The sequence below is a fragment of the Festucalex cinctus genome, chromosome 16 (assembly GCF_051991245.1).
Source record: "Festucalex cinctus isolate MCC-2025b chromosome 16, RoL_Fcin_1.0, whole genome shotgun sequence".
NCBI classification, from domain to species: Eukaryota; Metazoa; Chordata; class Actinopteri; order Syngnathiformes; family Syngnathidae; genus Festucalex; species Festucalex cinctus.
In genome coordinates this window covers 18,081,740-18,099,842 of record NC_135426.1, presented here as the reverse complement: position 1 = coordinate 18,099,842, position 18,103 = coordinate 18,081,740, and the positions used below count along the sequence as shown (strand labels likewise).

General features: G+C 38.9%; 1 protein-coding gene across 3 annotated transcripts in view; it reads right to left on the bottom strand.

The window, feature by feature from the left end:
• ptprz1b (protein tyrosine phosphatase receptor type Z1b) overlaps positions 1 to 18,103 on the bottom strand; it is a 52,845-nt gene that overhangs the window by 24,019 nt on the left and 10,723 nt on the right. For all 3 annotated transcript variants that reach the window (XM_077501065.1, XM_077501063.1, XM_077501064.1), the window contains exon 2: positions 9,918 to 9,986. Coding sequence is in view for 2 of the 3 variants with exons in the window: in XM_077501063.1 (XP_077357189.1) it covers positions 9,918 to 9,986 (69 nt within the window). In the remaining variant the exon portion in view is untranslated. The remainder of the gene's footprint in view (positions 1 to 9,917; positions 9,987 to 18,103) is intronic.

Below are 18,103 nucleotides of genomic sequence, written 5' to 3'. Positions count from 1 at the left end.
GGGCCATGTTGCAACAAAGCTGTTTTAAACAGATTTGTGAATAATGATGAAACTTAGCTACAGTATATTCTAATGCTAATTGCTGCAAAACGAAAACAGAAATATTTTTTTTTTCCCCTGATGATTTTGTTTAGTAGTTTCCATGTTTATATAGCAATAGAACACACTATTCTGTGGTCCTTGCAAAATAAATTAAAACCCAGTAAAACGTCTGGTATTGAAAATGGCTGCGATTCATAATCATCTGGACACCTCTTACCTTCAAAATCTAGTAAGTCAAATCACTTTTGATTTTTTTTCCCAAAATGCTGTTTTGCCATTTCTCAAGTTAGAAAATACACTTTTTTTATTTGGGTCCCTGAATACAACTCAAAGCCAAACACTGAATGTCCTTCTGAATTAATACACAATTCATACAAAAAGGTTTTCTTTTCACGCTAAATGAAAGAAAATGAACTGCGCATGCTGAAGTGTAGTCTCTCGCCTCCTGCCCACGCTTTAACCAATTAGGCTCCCTCGGATGGCGTGCACACGCAGCAAAAGTGCTAATTTCACCCTCTGTGAATAGATTCTGTCTGCCCTGCTGAGCCAGAGAGCCATTCAGAAATACATGCAAGATTATTGAGTTAAATAATGTAGGGCTCAACTTTTGGGGGGAGACTGTCTGCTTCTGTTTGCCTCAGCCCTGGCAAAAAATAGCCGAATACTTATCAAATATTAAAAGCCCGAACGTCGCTGTTGGAGCTGTTTAAGAGAACGCTAAAACTTTTGAATATGAATTACCGAATCGCGGGGAAAAACATCACAAGCGGTTTAACCTCATTTCATGCTTGCAGGTTTTCCCTTTTGACATTAGCCAGCGCTTGACATCCGGCTTCATTTCTGATTCAAATCAAATGTTACATTTGAATATGATTATCAAACAGAAGAGAATTTCCGCATGTCATAAAAGTCTAAGGAGACTGTTTATAATATTCAGCATTTAGAATTATCACTGAAAATGATTTCTGCATTTTTCATTCATATTTGGGAGCAGAATAAATTTTTAGATGCAAGCCTGGTTGTAAAAGAGTTACGTTGGCTAAACCATTGGGCGCATGTCCTCACCTTGCCAATCAGAGTAGTTTTCTTCCAATTATTTTTACACGAGAGTGTCTCTTCATGGCGAGAAATTCACATTGACATAAAAGAGTGAGCCTAAAGCTGACAAGATGGAAGCGATACACCCACACAGACGCAAGGTGACTATCTATAGGAAGTGTTTCCTCTCAGCATGAAAACATGTCATGTTCTCAAGAAGGCAAAAAAAGAAGAACCGAGACAAGACGGCGCAGTAGATTGCATGTATGAATATCAGATGAGCATATTTACATGTTACTTGCTAATATGCTAGTGGTTTAGAGTTTGGGGGTTGGTCCATTAGTCAGTGTCGAGAAACTATTACAGTCAAATCTCGGTTTTCGAACATAATCCGTTCCAGAAGGCTGTTCTAAAAGCGATTTGTTCGAAATCCAAAACAATTTTTCCCATTAGAATTAATGTAAATAATTTTAATCCGTTCCAAGTTTAAAAAAAACTTTTTCCAAGTTTTTTTTTTGTTTTTGTTTTTTTACACCATAAACTGCACTGTATACTGTTTACCATAAATAGAAAAGGGTAGAAATAGACACTGTTTTATTTAGATATCCTATCTAAAATGATGAAAAAACAAAAAACAAAATGCAAACATTTCTTTTTTAAATTCAATAGTTCTGCGCACTACTTTCCTCTTTTCTTCACCAGCTTTACCGCTTGCACTTGTTTTCTTTGGACCCATGATTAGGGGCTAATACACGATGCAAAACTAAAAAAAGATTTGCGTAAATAACAATGAACAGGTGTGCCCCAAACGAACTTTGAACACGAACGTGCTACGGAGGAAGCATCCTGGGCATTCGAGTTAGCTCGGCTCCCAAGTGAGTCGCGTTCAGGTACGCTCGGCTTTTTTTTTCAGTTTGGTTGAGAGACGAATTTTTGGATGAGTTCTGGGACGTAAAATTCTCACATTTTGTGGTTGAAAACCGATTTGGTTGAGAACAGAAGCGTTCGAAAACCGAGGTTTGACTGTATTTGTACCTTCAATTTACAGTCTGATTCGAATCACTTAGATCTCTTTAGTCTTTGAATTCATAACAGATTCTGCATCCTTGATTTTATCGGCGGTTAGAACTTTGAACTCATGTTTGAGCAGTAATTTATTTCATTATGCACAAACGAAGGCTGAAATCTGCCAACTCGTATCAGTAGGTACAACGCAAGAAAGCAGAGCGAGCACACAAGGAAGTGGCGCATGTGTGCGCACACCTCGCCATCATTAACCGGCGTCTGAAACAAGCTCCGGGAGCAGCCTCGCCAGAATACTTAACAACTAGAGCAGAAGAAAGGCCGGCCTCGAGTATTTGGTGACTGGGAGAGCGGTGGAGAGTCGCGAACATGTGCGTGCGGGCAAACAGACACGAGCAGAGGCGGGGAGGGAACGCGCCGTCGAAACAGCTCGCGGGCTTCTTCGGTTAAAATATTTAAGGTGGGATCTGTGACGGATGCAAGACAGGAAAGCCCTTAAAAGTGAAACAGAAGGAAACGAAACAACAAGCTGACTATGTTGTGTCGAAAGTACTCTAGGGCTGAGCGGGTGGTACTTTTTTGGACGGCTGTCTTTTGGTTGCAACTCTCAATGTGACTCACCTTGCTAATCACAGCTCTGTTTGGAATCAGGGATTTGATTACCATGAGGTAACATTGTATTCACTATTCACTAGTGGTGCAACGGATCACAAAAATCACGGTTCAGATCGGATCACGGATTTGAGTCACGAATCGGATTGTTTTTCGGATCAGCAAAATAAATAAATAAATAAATAAATAAATAAATAAATAAATAAATAATGTTTTGTCTTGGTTTACGTCGGAGACTCCTGCGTGTCATACAATGATGGCAAAATTAATTCGCGGTTTCTTAGCTAGCGATTGAATATGAGTTTGGGATAGTGTTGTGTACAATGTGATCAAAATTACGATATAAAAAGTCTAAACGTCTAAAAGGGAAGTCAAGTTAGCCATCACGCCACGACGTGGGCAAACTTCAAAGTAAAAGTCTACTAAGGCTATTTGCATTGCCGTCAATTTATTACTGCATTTTGGTCAACTTTATTTTGAAGTTAGCCTTGGCCGTGTGTTACGTTAAGTATGTTTCAGCTTCCTTGACATGGCTAAATAGTGTCCACTGTGAATGTGCGCTGTTGTTGTTTTGTACTGACCATCGATCAATGATGATCCGTTGCACTACTACTATTCACATTCAAAACGGGATGATAAATTTTTCCATCTTCACGGTCCACAGCATAATACTTTGTTTTTGACTTTAAAACACATTCATTGCCAGACCAGCAAAAAAATTGCATCATTTGACGTCTTCTTCCGTCAATGGCAGTGAATGAGTTAAAAGGCAAGGTCTGGTGAGTGACGTGGGAGCCCAGGGGACTTTGCACTGTTGCCATTCATTTAAAATGATGTATGACTTCATGCCAATTGTGATCACACCAAGTTGACGCGCTGGTCCCATTTATGCTGGCACAATGAGATCCTCGCACCCTGTCAAGTCCCTGTCATTATTTTAGAAAAGCACGTCAGAGCTGGAGCCAGCACAGCGGAATGGCTTTCAAACAGTTCTGGCAGCTTGTATTTAGAAAGAAATTAACAGAGCAAAGTGGAACGCTGCAGGCCCCAGCTGTGAATGCTGGTCTGAGGTCAGTACATCACATCGCATCAGTACTCCTACACTCCCACCAATGTAGGGATGGGAAAAACTGTTTTCACTACGTTAAACAGATCTGACCCAAATTGGATCGCCGCTTCCTTGGCCTGTGCTGCAACCCGGCTCGGAGTTTCATCCATATAGTTAGTCGGGTGATGCAGACTGAAAGGCAGACAGGGGAACTAACAGATGCGAGTACAGTTGGAAGGATGTGAATTAGGGGTGTCAAAATTAGTGCATTCATTTGGAGTTCATTTAAAGTTCCTTTAACGCCACTGATTTTTGTTAACATGCCAAAATTCGAAATAAATAAATGACTAAATAAATAAATAAATAAATAAATAAATAAAAGCGAAAATACAAACGAATATAAAAAAATATAATTTGCAAATAAAAAAATTAAATATATATATATATATATATATATATATATACATACATAAATACAATTGTATTTAATTTTTGAATTATATATTTTTATTTCCGTTTTTATTTTCACTTGCAGTCATTTATTTATTTATTTATTTATTTAACCATTTATTTATTGATTGATTTATTTAGTAATTTATTTTTAATTTTTGACCCTCATTTGAATAACATTTTGATGGAAAATAAAAACGGAAATAAAAAAATATAATTCAAAAATTAAATACAAAAGAACTATATATATGTGTGTGTGTGTGTATATATATATATATATATATATATATATATATATATATATATATATATATATATATATATATATATTAGGGGTGTGAATTGCCTAGTACCTGACGATTCGATTCGTATCACGATTCACAGGTCACGATTCTATTCGATACCGATTAATCCCGATAAGAATTTATAAGTCGATTGTTGCGATTTTTTTTCATTCAAATTTAGAAAATACTAATCAGTAAGCTTGTAGAGTGTAAGATTTATATGAAAATGTATTATTTATTTATCTGAAATTTCAGTCTTATAGAGGTTGTAATCTGTTTCATGTTTGAACAGCATTAAAATAAAATATTAAGGCTTAATGTTCCGTTCATATAACATTCTTCCATGCTCAAGGTGTGAATCCTACAAAAAAAAAAAAAAAAAAAAATCGATTCTGCCGATTATTGAATCGATTCGAGAATCGCGCGATGTAGTATCGCGATATATCGCCGAATCGATTTTTTTTTAACACCCCTAATATATATATATATATATATATATATATATAGTTCTTTTTATTTCCATGTATATTTTTTTATATATATAATTTTTGAATTATATATTTTTTATATCCCTTTTTTTTTCATTTCTATTTAACATTTTTTTCCACTTTTATGTTAACAAGAGCATGAAAACTTATTGTACATGTTACTATACATTTAGAAAAGATAAAATTTGCGATTAATTACGATTTTTTATTTTATTTTTTTTAATGTAATCGCCTGACACCCCTACTTTGAATATAACCAATTTCTCCCTCGAAGATTCTTGTTAGTGAAATGTGCAACAACAGTGAAGATGCAAGATGTTTTCTTGGACTCTTCTGCACCGTTCAGCAGAGAATGCGAGCTAACTTTAAACGTGATCATATGTGAACAACCCCTGTGGCCGTATCCTGCCACGGTCCACTTCTTTTTACCAACGCGAGTGCGGAAAATGCTGGACTTGCTGAAAAACCCCATTTCCAAAATCTGTGTGCATTTCCACGTGATCATGGGATCAAGCGCGAGAGGAGTTTTGAAGCTCGCATTGCCGGAGGCTATGAAACTTTACGAGTAAGACAAGAAGAGGAACAGCAGCGGAAAGACGAGGCTAAGAAGTCTTAAAATTCAAATCAATACAAAAGTGTTTTTTTAAGGCTTGTATAACTTGCTCTTAAAGTCACACAGGGAATAATAGAAAATGCAGTTGTCTTATATAGGAGATACGTGGAAGTTGAAACGCGTGCCATCGCCGTGCTGTGGGTAATCAGAGTGCAAACTTGCATGCAAACAGAACAGATGGGACCCCGGGGGGATCCTCCCGGCAGAAGGATCCCAGGACCACCAGGGACGATGATGAGCACAACATGACGGAAGTGGAAGTTTGTTCAAAAAAGTCATGTACGTGGCTTTCCGGAAAACTCAATTCACATTTATATAAGGAAGGATCACAATTGTTATGTGCAATAATTGTTAATGGTTGTAGACAACATATTCCAATTCTTTTGATGATAAATCAGACTCCATTTGTAACATAAATTGAAGTTAACAGAGCAAAAGGCTTCCAATGATAATGTTAATAAAAGACCTGCTGAGAATAGCAAAAAATGTGATGAAAAAAATGGTAACGATGTGCCTCAAAACGAGGGGTGTCAAAATTAGTGTATTAATTTTAAGTTCATTTAAAGTTCCTTTAACGCCACTAATTTTACACGTAATTAATGCTTACTTGGAAAGCCTGTTCTGGGGGAATTCGCAGCGCAGCAGACAGGGCCACGTCAAAATTTAGCAGTAATACATTTAATAATATTGCATATATTTGTGGCGACTGGGGTCAAGTAGTATTTTACAGTTATTAAAATGTGCAGAATTTCACAAGTTACTTCATGTTAAAGATTTGATAGCTCTTAATTGTGGGAATGCTTTACTACTACTATTAGTAGTAGTAATTACGAGTTATGTAATTACTTTGTAATTTTAACATAATGTATCCTTCAATTTCCTTCATAGGCATTCACCTTAGCACTCAGCTATTAGCATTCAGCTTTCAGCATTTCCACGCAATTTCTCCAGAAATTGTACTTAGTGTAGTTTGCAAAGAAAAATGCACTGATCTGTCACCAGTGTCTTAAAAATGCAATTATGCCATCTAGTGGCAGAAAATGACCTCAACACAAATAAATATCACACTCGTTTTTTACAGTACATTTTTTTAAAAATTTTAACTCAATTTTATGAATGATTATGAAATTACTGTATCAATGACTAAAAGATGCAGCCATATTTCTATTAGTTTAACATTTTTTTCTCACTTTTATGTTAACAAGAGTATAAAAAAAACTGAGGAAAAAATATTTTATTGTACATTTAGGACAGATATAAAATTTGTGAATAATTGTGAGTTAACTATTGAAGTCATGTGATTAAAAAAAGTAATTGCCTGACACCCTTAATAATCACAAAACATTTTAATTCATTTCAGTCATTTTTACACTTCCATACAATGCCTGACTCTCAGTTAAGATGAATAACTCCAACATAATTCCTTATTAACAGGAGACGACAGTAACAGGAGTTGTCGCTTGTGCTGGTTTTCCGGGCAAGTGAGCAGGCATGACAGAGGTGTGTCAAAACAACTACAAAAAAATAACTGTGAACCCCCATGTATTCCCACCAAGGTGACCGAGTATAGTCTGGTGAAGCACGCATCAAGTGTGAGACGTGGAAAAAGCCCCGAGGTGTGCCAGTGACGAACATTTTCTGCTTTGCTTCTACTTGGAAGCTGCTCCAATAGTTCGTTTGCTGCCTAAATGGGCCGCTGGAAATTTGACGAGTTTATCAAGGCGCAATTTGAACTCATAATAGTAAAGCTAAAAAGCCACTCTCCTCTTTTTTGAGTTTCTCACACTTCTCATCACTGTCAATTACTCTCCTGCACATATTTCCTTTTATTTTATCATGACCCTCTTCCCAACCATTCCAAAAAGAAGCGCAAGCTGCCTCACAATGAAGTGCGCTTCTTTCACATGTTAATGTTTTTACTCACGGCTCAGTGAACAGAACAGAGCTGCTCAGAAAGACCCGATTGTGACCAGAACACACGCACACACACACGCGTATGGCAGAAGTGTCTCCAGTTACAGCGAAGCAACACTAACCGGCACCAGCCTGCCTTCCCGTGTGATGATGAGCGTCAGAGGTGAGTAGCGTGATAAACAAGCCAAAATAAGCCAACAAATTGAGGAAGAGGAGGCACAGCGCGTAACAAAAACATTGTCACTCTTTGACAAATGGACTGCGTGTGCCTGAGATCTGATTGGAAAGATTTGACAGAGGGAAGAAAACAAATCTGTAAAATGAGGAAAAACAAGTCTGGCGGAAGAGATTGCCAAAAAGGCAAATCAAATGAATTTACGTGAGGGAATCTCAGCAACTGCATTATTATTATTATTATTATGAATCAATGCCATCAAACAAAAATATGCGTTAGGGCTGGAGGCTGGCCAAAAAATAAAATCTCAAATCTCAGTTCTGTGCTTAACTCATTCACTGCCAATGACGACTATAGACGTCAAAAATCCAAGCAAACAGCCAATGCAAATTTTGACAAGAAATTTGAATTTAGTTTTAGTTATTCATTGTTTTCATTCATAGTTATTAATCCCCATTGTTATTAATAACAACAATGACAACAATTTCATTGCTAAGTGCTACCATCGTGCATAGTGATCGGTCTTGGTCTTACTGAGACTACAAACTGGGTCTCGACCTCCAGAAGTCAATTTAGTCGACTAAAATTGCTCATTATTTTTGTCGACTAAAGGTTGCATTAAAACTCAAATACAATCAGGTGACTAAGTTATGACTAAGGCTTTAATTATATTTAGACAGAAGACTATAACTAAAACTAAATTGAAATTTCTTTTTTTTTTTTATTACAATTTTAATGTAATTTAATTCAATTAAATTTAATTTTTTTTTTAAATCAAAATTAACACTGGCTGTTTGCTTGGATTTTTTTACGTCTATAGTTGTCATTAGCAGTGAATGAGTTAAATGCCACCATTAAGTAGTTGGTTGCTATTGTAAACATGTTTTGTTAAAGCATCCATTCAGCATTCTGCCACTCGTACAAAATTACAACTCACAATAACATTTGGATGTAACAGAACATCAGGATAACAGAAGACAAAATTCAATGAACAACATATGTTAATCTTCCACTTACACTTTGCCCTCTAACCAACTCCATTTTTTTTGTAGCTAGCAGCTCCAAATGGCTGGTTTCAATGACTACAGTAATGTAGTGTCCTACTCGGGACGTTTTTTTTTTTGTGACACTTGACATATTTCCCACCGTTTAACAAGAACACTCACCTAAAATCAAGCTCTCTGCATTCATTTGTTATGGGGGCTTGCCCTCCGAGAGGCGGAGTGGGAGCTAAGCAGTGACGTCAAAGGGCCCATTTACTATAAATTCCATCAAAACATTGAAACTGTGAGGTAATATAAATGTCAAATATAAATGACAATGTCCAAAAACTTCGGTTTAGTCGAAGTGAGTGAGCCGACTCTTTTCCTGACTTCTGTAGCAGCAGATACCGATGTATATTTCCTTTTATTTTTGGGCAAAATAGCATGGTGAGGGAGTGAAGATACCCTTAACTAAAAAAATGTAAAGCCCCCTCTGCTTGCTTCGAAAGGAAATATCGGCATCCTGAAAATACCTTAGCGAGAAATCACAAGAAAGATTCGACAACTTTGCCATTACTGTGAAAGCACTTCAGCTCATCTCGACCGGTAAAAATGTCGGAGGGCGCTGCTCGTCGCATTCTGTGGGCGGGAAAAACGTGCCAGGGTCAGGTCAATTGGCGATGCTTCAGGTTCGTCAATGTTGTTTGTAACTGAATGCGGCCATCAAATCCACGAGAGGTTAATACGTTTAATAGCCCTCCATTAGCCCAGCGATGACCCCTTCAGACCCGATTCTCCTTTACCAGTAAGAAGCCATAATCTCCCCCACCGGGACTACGACTATTATTCGTCTGCCTCAGACCACTCTTGTTCCTGGCCGGCTTAACGCAGCGGGACGCCGTGCTGAGTTAGCCGCAGTCGTGTGAGCATATGGCCCCGGCTGGGCAGATCAAGGCTCTCCTATGGGAGATGTTGACAGATACGGTAATTCCTACAGATGAAGTGATCTGAGACTGACATACGCTGGGCTTGTCACTCAGGCTTTTTGTCACTGTTGGATGTTTTCAAATGGTGGAGCGGATCACTCTTGAATGTCAGTACGCGTTTAGTCGGTTGTCAGGAACGGTGCGGGCGTCGACAGTTTTGACCCGGTGGCACACAATATATTTTTATCGGCGGCGGTCCAAGCAGCAGTCTGTGCTGTACACAATTATTGCATCGTCTATTTATTCTAACGGGGTGCATACCTGTGTACGACCAATCGATATCTTCTTGGAGTTTCTTCAAGTTTCGGACCAAAGGCTCCACTGTACCGACTGTAGAAGAAAGAAAGACGACATGTTAATGGTGGTGTTTTTAGGGATGTTAAATATCAATAATATCTCAATAAGAGAATTGCCTGAATTGCCATTTTTTTATTCTTCTAATTTCGTAACAAGGCAACAAGAGTCGCAAGTACAGTACTGGTACTAGTCAGAATTCCATGGAGGTTTTCACATAACTCATGTAGTATATTATTATATAGTAGCATACATAATCTGACAAAGCATGCTTGAGCTACATTTTGAATTCAGCGGATGCACGCTGATGTATCCACTTGAGGCCATTTCATCATGTCATTGTAGGCAAGAGCATGAAGAAGTCGGCAAATTAGGTGAGTCATGGCATTAAAATGATGAGGTGGAAGGAAGAGTCAACATCACGAGAAAAGCAAAATCAGCTAATGATTGCGGATGGCTGAATTATGCAGAGGGATGCCACATGAACATGAATAAATCAAAAAGAAGGTGAATAAAACAAGATTGTTTTTTTTTTCTTTCAACCTCCCTTCCAACTTCCAAGCCCTCAGCAGAGTCAAATTTAGGTCAGAGGCAACCAACTACCATCACATACACGACATGAAGTCAGCATAATCCTATTGTTTACCGCGGCAGGATGAAAAAGATAGCGTAAACATCAAGCACTTCGAACACCAAAATCACGTTTGAGCTGCTTATTAATATATATTTTTGATGTGCCTACTGTGCATACAGCCAGTAAACAAAGCTCTTTATTATGTGAAAAATCATCTGCATGAATGCATATTCAGGATGCACGGGGGATTCAATGTTGCACATCAATTGTTTTAACTCATTTCCTTGCTAGTTTTACTGTAAAAGTCCGAGCTAGCACAATGAAACAAAAATGACAACTTTTCAACTTGTTGGTGGTACATCTTAATATCTAACAACATAGCTGGTGTGTATGTTGAATATATATAATCATTACAATACTGTTCCGCCTTTAAATTACGAAGCTATTAGAGGTTCAAACTGAAACAACAGGTAATAATTGGCCTCAATGGTGTGTGTGCAACAAAGAATACATTACATGAAACGCGGCTGTGGGATGTTAATGAGGCAATTACTGATGCTACAAGCCTGCAGCTACTTCTTGTCTTCCTTCTTTTATTGTGCCCTCATTCACTTATCTCACTGTTATTCCTCCTCGTTAAGTCCGAATGACGCCCAGTTTCATGGTTCAAATTTGGCGCACATCAAAGTGCTATCGTGTAGTTACTTTTTTTTACCTTATACATACACACACAAAAAAAAGAATAAGTCAAGCGACTTTGTTTAGCTTGGTGAATTCTCAGTGTTAAGTTTCATTCGTTATGCTACAGTATTCCCCTTGCGGCGCTTGGATCATGTTCACTCTTTGCTCTCTGAAATTCATTGTTGGGTTCAACTAGGGGTGTGCAACCTGCGGCTCTGTAGCCACATGTGGCTCTTTAGTCCCTCTACTGTGGCTCCCTTTTTTTATGGATCTCTAAAAAAAATTTATTGTATTTTTTTTTAGCAAAAATTTATATTTGTTTTTTACTTATTTTTTAGATTAAATATTCGTTAAATTAATTAATTTATATATTTATTAATTAATAATTAAATGTTCAAATTAGAATACAATTTTTTAAGCTGTCAGAAAAATAGATTAAAGGGGCTGTCTGCCGATTTCACTCAGAAATATGCACTTTTTAAATACAGGATTTAAACAAACTAACTACTTTTCAATTTATAGATATGGGCTTTTCATAACGTGTGGGGGTGATTTTGTTCTAAATCCCCCACACCCCCAGCCTGTATTTTGCCATTTTGTTTTTGTTTTGTAAACAGCAGGCCGTTTCTGTGGAAAGAGAGTGTTTACACCTTTCCAGCGGGGGGGTTCGCAAACGGGGCTGGGCGAACGTGTCGGCTGCATGACGTCACTTCCGCGGCAATTTGAAAGCACGCACGGATTATTTATTTTTTTCACTCACTCACTCACTCACAGAAGCTTACATGTGTGAATGAGTGAGTGGGGAAAAAAAAAATCCGTGCGTGCTTTCAAATTGCCCCGGGAGTGACGTCACGCAGCTGACGCGTTCGCCCAGCCCCGTTTGCGAACAAATTGTCAAAAAATAGCTATAAAATGTCTTTAAAAAAAAAAAATAAAAAAAAAAAGGAAGAGGAGAGGAGAGGCAGAAAATGACCAGAAAATTTCTAAACACGTCTAAAATTTGACAGAACAGCAGAAAGTCTTTAAAAAAAAAATGCATGAAAAACAGTCTGAAAAATTACAAAAAAATAAAAAAAATGGAAAATGAAAATAAATAAAATAAATAAATGAAATTATTGGATGCTCCATATTTTTGTGTTATCTTGCAGCTCGAATGAGCTCTTACTCCTTCAGTACATTAGACTAACCTAACACACAGTTTCCTTCATCACAATGTGCAAATGTTTTGCAGCTCCAGACAAAATTTGTGGTTATTTATTTGTCCAAAAGCGGCTCTTTTGACAGGAAAGGTTGCTGACCCCTGGTTTAGACAGTTTCAAAGTCCACCAAGTCAGAACCACAAATATCAATATGGGATTTCATTTTCTGAAGGATGATCAGAAAAGCAGTGAGTAAGTTTCTTCTCAACAGATGGAGGCATGGCGGCTCTGTTCAATCAATTGCAGATTGAGGCTTAGCGAGCCTCCTGCAGTTTGTCAACCTCAAAGCTTGTAATTGAAAATTCACATCCAGTACTGTATATGCTTATGCTTGGACACAGTAGACTTTATGGGTGATATTTCTCTTGAAGTGGTGGAAAGCTAAACGTGAATTTAGTGGGAATGCTGCTGAAGGTGATGCTTTATGTGAACATGACAACAATCTATGGACGTGTTATGCTGAAAACTGAAAGCAATTCATAAAAACCACAAATGGAACAAAATCAGCCCGCTTTCCACTAATTACAAGGCAGTTCTTTTTGTACAAAATCCTACACGAGTCCCATGAGCTCAAGCTGTGTGAAGATGCTGCAAGCGGGATTGTTGATCATTTTGGGATCATGGAGCCTGTCTCAGCAGAAATCTAACGAATAGAACAGCGCTGGATTAGCGGACTCCTGGGGGCTGATTTAGCCCAAATCCTTCCAATGAGGGAATCGTCCGTCGGCTTCCGTTAAGAGCTGTGCAAACTGATTTACAGTCGTACCATTAAAAGAAGCCCAAATACCAAGTCATCCTATTTAGTTTTCCAAGAGCCTTATTGCTTAAATGCCTCCATGTGTCTCTGTCATTGACAGAAATACAACACCGAAATCAAAATTGCGCCTCATCGCTATTTCCGTCGGAGAAGTCGAGGTAATTTTTTTTTTCTGACTTCACAAGTGGAACTTCCGAGCTCAAGTTCCTGTACACGCTTCCTGGTTTGAACTCGGAAAAGTCCGATTTCAACATTAGCTCATTTTCAGTATTGCAACACATATCAAAGTGTCTTAAAGTGGAAGTCAACCATAAACATTTGTTGACAATAATATGGTATATGTGACCTCAGTAGTGTAAAGATGACATTCTGATTAATATTACATTTGTGGAATATGAGTTATGAAGCAAAACCCAGCCGTTTTTATCCATCTCAGGGGACAGCCACTTGCTGTAGACTGATGATGACATCATAGTTGCTCCGGGCTCAGGCATTGGCCAATCACAGCTCACCTGTTTTCTGACGGTGAGCTGTGATTGATTGTTACCAACAATTATGTCATTTTCAGTCTCGAGCAAGTGGCAAAATGGCCGCCCACTGAGATGGACATGTTGTAAGTAAAGGGGAAGTCAACTCAAATGTTTTTTTCTTTTTTTTGTGACAATATGTTCTATGAAGCCCCACTGGTCTAAATATGGTATTCTGGTTAATATTGCGGAAGTGGATATATGAGTTAAGTGGCAAAATCCAGCATTTTCTATCAGAAGGCGGCCATTTTGTCACTTTTTCGAGTGAAAATGACATGAGCGTTGTTCATGCCACAACCAATCACGGCAGAAAAGGTGAGCTGTGATTGGTTGTTGTCAACAATGATGTCATCTTCAGTCTTCAGCAAGTGGCAAAATGGCCGCTCCCTGAGATGGATCAAAACGGCTGGATTTTGCTGCTTAACATCCAATCACAGCTCAGCTTCACAAAACAGGTGCTGTGATTGGTTGAACAACGCTGATGTCATTTTCACGCAAAAAAAGGGGACAAAATGGCCGCCTCCTGATAAAAAACGCTGGATTTTGCCACTTAACTCTTATTCCACGCAATATTAACCAGAATACCATATTTAGACCAGTGGGGCTTCATAGAACATATTGTCACAAAAAATAAATAAATAAAAACCATTTGAGTTGACTTCCTCTTTACTTACAACATATGGAGCATCATTGTGAGGATTGTGTGTATCATATAACCCCTTTTCACCAGAGGGTCCCACACTAATCCAAGGGCCACATGTCTCTGGCGTCGAGGTATAAACTAGTAAGACGTTCAGCTGTGTTATATGTCATTTGGTTGAATATATGCCTTAGTAGTCATAATAATAGGAATGATATAGACAAAGTAGAGGAAAGCAAAATGACGTAAACCTTCACTTCAGAAGTTAATTCAACGGTGTACCAGAAATTTAATTAAATGCGCCGAGCTTGATTAGTGGTGCCAATTGTCTGCCTTACAATGCCAGCTTATCACTTGAGACTTGTCATGAGTTTCAACTGACATGTTGAAAGTTTGAGCCTGATATTCCCCGGATGCGATATGACTTTTTAATTAACAGACGCGCAAGGTTGATAACTAACCACCTCACGCGAGACGAGCACGTCGAGGGCGGCGGCACAGACGTTTTACTGTCTTCATCTCTCTCACGCTCAAGACCAGCCAGCAGAAGGAAGCAGTTAATGGGATCAGGCTTTATGTTAAGTGGAGGACAGTGGAGCTTTAAACAAACCGTACATTGTTCCGCCAGGCCTGGGCAGCATTAAAAGCTGCAATTTAAAACCCAAGAAGACAAGCTTATCACTGGGGTCTGTATGTGTGGGTGTGAGAGGTGACCGTGAGAGTCTGGGGTGCCGTTGGACAGCTGTACATGTGTGAGCACACATACATCCAAAGACAGAGTGAAATGTAACACCCCGTTCGTCACATCACCCGTCTGACATTTGACAACACTTGCAGAAGAACCTTACATTGCTTTATCTCCACGCACACACAAATGTACAACACACCTTCATTAAATATTAAAACGCCCGAGGCGCCCTTCACACGTTCAAAGGCTTATATTTGTGTAATTGCTGGCGTAATATGTACCATGAAGTAGTAAACACTAAATCATGGCATGTTTTTATCGTAATCTTGCCTTCTAAGGATGAAGAAAAATCAATGTTGCACTCTCGCACTGCATCGTGAACTACAGCGGGATTAATAAAAGGCAGCGGTTCACATGAATAAATACTCTGACAGCCTGACACGACGCATGATGAAAGCTTAGCTTTTCCTCACAATTTCATCTCGTTGAGGCGCCTTGAGTGCCGCTTTTAAAGTTCAGCCCTTTCTTCATGCCGGGGATGGAAAAAAAAAAAAAAAAAAAAAAAAAAGAGCCGCTCCTTGACAAACACCAACATTGGCAAACACGGAGTGTGCACAGAAATAGTCAACAAATCCACAGGTTTACGTCACATTTGTTTTGACACCAATTTGGTTTTTAATCCTTCAGATTTGCAGCCAAATAGGACAACTACTAGACATATGTTTTATGTAGTTGTAAATAATAAAATTGTCAGGACCCAAATGCAAAGAAGCAGGGTAATGAGGCATAGTTGAAGTAAAAAAATAAAAAAAAAGCGCACCAATTTCTGTTTTTTCGGAGTAATTTTGCTCACGAGGTGGGAGTAACAAGATGGCCGCCCTGTGACTTCAACGGCTTGCACTGGCGTGTATGGGCTATCAGCTATCCAGTCATATATACAGGTTAGTGGTCTGCTAGAAGTCACTTGGAGTTGGAGGTAAAAAAAAAAAAAAAAAAAAAAACTACTCCGAAAAACAGAAGTTGGTGCTCTGTTTTTTGGAATATTTTTTTTTCTGTTTTTTTTTTTTTTAATAATGTTTTTCCCCCAGTCATTTGTCCTCCTGTTTTTCTGATTCTCCACCCCCCCCGTTTTTCTGAATTTTTTTTTATGACAGAAAAAAATATTCAGTAAAACAGAAAAAAAAAAAATCAGAAAAAATACGGTACTCAAAAAAACAAAAAAAAAATCAAAAACAAAAACAAAGCTCCCCCCAAAAAAAATTTTCCAAGCAAATGCAATACGCTTTTGTAGCCTCAAAAGTGCAATAGGAATATCGTCCTTCCACAAACCATTTGCAATTACAAGCTTTCACCTCCGGCTGGTGTTCAAGTCAGGTGTAAAAGGATAAATAAGCTTAATAAATAAGCTTTCTTTCCTACGGCTAAGATATTTTTGATGGGTTGAGAGTGTGTGGTGAAACTATTTAGTCTTCTTGACTGGTTTCAAATCAGAGCCTGGGGCTAAGAATCCAACCAGGTGAGCAGGATACATTTGAAGACACAAGTAGAACTCATATGTGACGAATACAAATCATTTCCAACACACAGAAAGGTGCGTGTGTCCTGTGCATGCAAGCGGACTGTTCTAGTTCACCTCATTTGTGCGGCGCACTAATCTGCCTGCCTAGTCTGAGCAGTGAGATGCAGCAATCCCATCTGCTTGGCACAAACTGAGAAAATGCTGCGTGCGCGTGCGTGTGCGATTAGTAATCCTGCGCCCGTTCAGCGGAGCGGTCCTGCATCCTAATAGGGCCGGCTATGGACATGGGGGGGGAAAAAAAATAAAAAAAATTCTTGCTGATTTTGTGCTGTCGGAAAGCAACGCACGTTGCAATGTGGAGACGATACAAACACTGTAATCTGATTTGGGCGGAAAATATAAATATTCATGCACGAATCATGTCAACATGTTGTCCACCAACATTCGGTCTGAATGAGTGGAGTTTCCATGACAACGGAAAAGCCCCCGTCGGCGTGTGGAACACCCTGACTTCCTGTCGGCTTCCTGATCCGACTCTCTCCATCGCCATGGAGACGCAACAATCTCTTCTCCTCGACGTCTTTCAGCGGAGGGTGACGCCCCCTAATTCCTCACTTGTTTGGCGCACTCACTTAGTTGCCAGCCACTGCCCCAAAAACCAAAATAGAGCACAAGGACGCTGTCCCCAATTCCACAAGCTTAGCCTTGATAAAAATGGATTGAGGCTTTCTATTGCGTTTCTGTGACGTCAGGTGGTGTTGGAATGCTTTATAGTGGTGGAACAAGCGTCCCTTTTTGAGAAGGATGTGTACCCCTTGCTGTTTGCTGGTGAAGGGCCACCACCCGGTTGAGGGCCCTTCAAAACGAGGAGCAGGGAACTGGAAGCGTGCCAGATTGTCATTCTCTGAACTCCTACTTTTTGGAATGTGAGCATGTTTTAATGCCGGTTGGGAAAGTTGGTCGGCTTGAGCGTTAATCAACTCACATTTGGTCACGGTTCCTAGATGACCCTTCTCCCTAATACGTAACACTGCATTTCACGTTCATTCAACTCAATTGGTTTTGGGTTCCATTTCACGTTGGACAACTAACAATGAAGCCTTCTGTTTCCCACAGAACCGCTACAATTGTGTCAAAACCTTTAAGAAAGAAGTCAAACGTGCAAGTTGATCTCGACAGATTACCACAACAAAGACAATCTCAGAATCCGAAGCTCAGTGGATGCCAAATGATTCACTCATAAAGTCTGACTGGCTCGCAGTGTGGCAACCCATGTTTGCATCCAATTCTAGTTAACAAATTGCAAAGTGGGACACTATCAGTGCTGCTGCTATGATCAGTGTGCCATCCGATGTTGTGCAACGGCCGTTAAAAGTTTGTTGCTGGCTGTTAGCGAGGCATCTGTCAAAATAAAACCGGAGGAGAACACTTTAAATGAGCAAATTGGGAGCGCTGGATCATTTCCACAGTCTGTTTCAACAAGCATTCTGTCAGTGCAGTGCTACTTGAATGCCAAAGTTGAATATCAAAGAATTATTTTGTTTAATTAATTTTCAAATGTATGCATT